Source organism: Phaethon lepturus, unplaced genomic scaffold, assembly GCF_000687285.1.
Source record: "Phaethon lepturus isolate BGI_N335 unplaced genomic scaffold, ASM68728v1 scaffold35983, whole genome shotgun sequence".
NCBI classification, from domain to species: Eukaryota; Metazoa; Chordata; class Aves; order Phaethontiformes; family Phaethontidae; genus Phaethon; species Phaethon lepturus.
The window spans coordinates 1-3691 of record NW_010527602.1 but is presented as its reverse complement, the minus strand read 5'-3'; the positions used below and the strand labels follow the sequence as shown (position 1 = coordinate 3691).

Here is a 3691-nt window from a genome sequence, read left to right as displayed (position 1 = left end):
CAAGCTAGGACTGGCATTAACTGTGTGTGGTAGCACATTACAGAGAAGCTCACCATTGACTAGTGCTGCATTTTGTTAGAGCAAACTGAAAACACCAGAATACTGATAGAAAATAATTCTGCATGCTGTTCTTGCCTGTTCAGCTGCAAATTTAGTGAACTTGGTTGATAGTATTTGCTTTGGCTTGAAATATAGTTACTCCCATGTGAACGTTGTACTAAAAAAATTCAGCTGCATGCATTGGGGCTAGTTGCCTCTCTTCTGGGTGCCACAATGCCATTATTTTTTCAGGTCCTGAGATCATGAGCAAGCTGGCTGGTGAGTCTGAGAGTAACCTGAGGAAAGCCTTTGAAGAAGCAGAGAAGAACGCTCCTGCCATCATCTTCATTGATGAACTGGATGCCATCGCTCCCAAGAGAGAGAAGGTAAAGAAAGCCTGTAGAAGGTAGAGTAGTACGTCGTTTTTTGGTAGCAGCTGGTGTGAATCTCTGCATTTGACTACAGGGTAAAGCAGTATTTAACTTGACGCTTGAATTCAGTTGGGCATCAGAAGTTGGATATCAGAAGAATCCAATATAGTTCATGATGTTTCTTAACAGCTCATGTCTGTTGTATCTGTCTGCTCTGGTGCAGTACTAGCTCCTGTGCTGTATTTTAGAGCTTTTGGTCTAATCATTACTTTCTCTCTTCATAGACACATGGAGAGGTAGAACGTCGCATAGTGTCTCAGCTGTTGACTCTTATGGATGGACTGAAACAGAGAGCACATGTGATTGTTATGGGAGGGACCCAAAAACCCAACATATGTGATTGTTATGGCAGCTACCAACAGACCTAACAGCATTGACCCAGCACTCAGACGATTTGGTAATCATGGTTGCCATCTTTTTTTTTTCTTTTTTGTGTGTGTGTATCAGATACTTTGTTATGGGATATACTTCAGGAGCCTTGGAAAGCTTGAGCAGAAATTAATATTAAACATATATTCTGTGTTACATAAACTATTGACTTGTCTCCAGCTACTTGTTTGAAATTCATTTCTAGGTTTCCAGCCTTTGGTATCATTTTCTGTGCTTTATTAGGTTAGAACTTGTAGAAATAACAAAATACTTTAGAGAGTAGCATGCTTTTTCACCTCATCAATTAGGTGAGGCTATTTCAGGACTAAACACTTAAGGGGTTGTTTACGCCTCAGGTTGCAGAAGGCTCTGAATTCTTCAGTTTCTCTTATTGGTGAGAAGTCTGATAGTTTCTGAGATTCAAGTTTTCAAAACTTTGCCGTGTGGATGAATATCTGTTGTATGACCAGTTGGTAAAGTCTGTAATAGCAAACTAGTCAAGTCTGCAGGAAAAAATGGCCTCTTAAATGTGTAGTGAGGCCTTTGAATGCACAGCTATAGCTAGAGGAAAATAATAGGTGTACGTATCTTAGTTAATATTGCAGTAATACATAGGTTTCCTGCCTCCCCAGATATTGGGGCAGTTCATGTTTTTCACCACTTGGATACTGCTATGAAAGTTCTGAAAACTTAAATCTCTCAGCATTTGTGGACTCCTGTGCTGAGGACACAAAGGTAGGAATAAACAAAAATGTCTCATGGTGTGTTGGTTAGGGAAAGCATATTTTCCTATAAATGAGGTTCAGAAAAAACAGAAATCCTCTGTGCTTTGTACTCCTCAGGTCGTTTTGACAGAGAAGTAGATATTGGTATCCCAGATGCCACTGGGCGCCTGGAGATCCTGCAGATCCACACAAAAAATATGAAACTGGCTGATGATGTGGATCTGGAACAGGTGAGTAGCATGCTATTTAGGAAAGCTTTCTCTGCTCACTTAGGATAGTGTGAAACTGGGCAAATGTGTCATCTCTGGGCTTCCTTCTAATTAGTTTACCAGTGACCAAAAATCCTCACTCACTAGTGAAGAATGGCATGGCTAAGTGAAACAAATGTGTATCAGTCTAGTCTGGAAGTGCCTTGCCATTGTCCTCCTGGGTTTGTTTGCTGTGGCATTCTCTTTAAAAATAAAGCAAGCCCAAAACAGTGCTCACAGAGCTAGGTGAACATTATGGCGATACTGGATGGTTACTGTAATCTTTGTCCTGAATGAAGAACTGCAGTTCTCAGGGTTATCTTTCTGCATACCATGTGAATCCCACTTGTAGCTTTGATCTTAAGTAGGAGGTGAAACAGTAATGTCTTTGCCTGTTAAATGTGATAGCACTTGTCTTGAATTTGCAGCAGAGCACTGATGTTCCTGTCCTCCAGAGTTTTGTTGCACCTCTGAGTGACCAGAGCATGCATTGCCCTTGCAGAGTGCTTGCTTGTATTCCTGTGAGTCATAGTCAGTGCTCTGCTTTCAGGTGGCAAACGAGACCCATGGACATGTTGGTGCTGACTTAGCTGCTCTTTGCTCAGAAGCTGCTCTTCAGGCTATCAGAAAGAAGATGGATCTCATAGACCTAGAAGATGAAACCATCGATGCTGAAGTGATGAACTCACTGGCTGTGACCATGGATGACTTCAGGGTAATGCAGGAGTGCGCCTCTTTCTTTTGGGTGCAATGTCTAATTGCTTATATGAAGCATGTGAACATAACGTGTTATAATTCATATAATGCTGTTTCTTCTAACGATAGTGGGCTCTGAGCCAAAGCAACCCTTCTGCTCTTCGGGAGACTGTGGTGGAGGTGCCACAAGTTACCTGGGAAGATATTGGTGGTCTAGAAGATGTAAAGAGAGAACTCCAGGAACTTGTACAGGTAAGGGTTTCTGACAGATTTTTGCCTAGTTAGCCTGAAAAATAATAAAATCCAGAACCTCTTCACATTCCTGTTTTGGGCTGTTAACAGGGTAAACGCAGAGTTTTTATGGTACTTTCTTGTAATGGACTGAAAATACCATGCTGTTTTATCTTAGTGAACTTAGGGAAAAGAAGGTGCTGGGAAGCAACATCAGGCTTTCCTTAGCTGAGTCTACAGTGACATCTTGGGGGTGGGTGTCTTGCTACATGCAGAAACAGCAGCAGTTCTGCTTCTCTTAAGTGGAGACCAGGAGTGGGGCCACTGCTGAGAATCCTGTTTACATAGTGGCTTTATATGTTAGAAAGCAGATGAAGATTCTCATACAGAGAGCCTCTGAAGGGCTTTCCATCAGTGTTAGCAATAGGACAGGTGAGAAATAATTATGAAGCCTTCTATGAAAGGAGAGGCTGGAACAAAGTCACGAATGGTCTGTGGAAACTTCTGGTGCCAGCCTGTGTTGGGGTGGTTTGGGTTTGATACGTCCTTGCTTTCAGTTGGCACTGTCGAAACAGCCTGTCTGTGAATAAAAAAAAAAAAACAACAAAACTACTTTTCAGTCTAACTTTCTGGTGTTAAAATCATCGCCTATCTCTGACCTTGTTGCAGAGGATAAATGCTCACATCGGACATCTTGCCTGTCTCTGGAGGGCAGAGCATATAGGTTAGATAATGAGCTGTTCCCTCTTGTTTCTGCAGGGTAGAGTGAAGCTGGGGTTAAGAGTTCTGGAAAACTACCTGAACTGGTATTTAGTTCATAGGTGGAAATAGACTAAGGCAGCTTTACAATTTAGCTGTGGTGTTTTTCAAACCAGTGCCCATTTAAAAACTCCAGTGGCACCAAGAAGGCAGAATCTTGTGTTTAACCCACCAGAAATCTCAGGTAGTGTTT

At 41.9% G+C, this 3691-nt stretch overlaps 1 protein-coding gene across 1 annotated transcript; it reads left to right on the top strand.

The window, feature by feature from the left end:
- Positions 1–291: 291 nt before the first annotated feature.
- LOC104617974 (transitional endoplasmic reticulum ATPase-like) lies at positions 292–3545 on the top strand (the record flags this gene model as incomplete). The annotated part of the gene is made up of 6 exons (XM_010283436.1): positions 292–425; positions 695–806; positions 1682–1794; positions 2363–2527; positions 2638–2760; positions 3499–3545. Coding segments are annotated over 6 exons (694 nt in total), but the record flags the coding sequence as incomplete, so codon positions are not given.
- Positions 3546–3691: the final 146 nt, after the last annotated feature.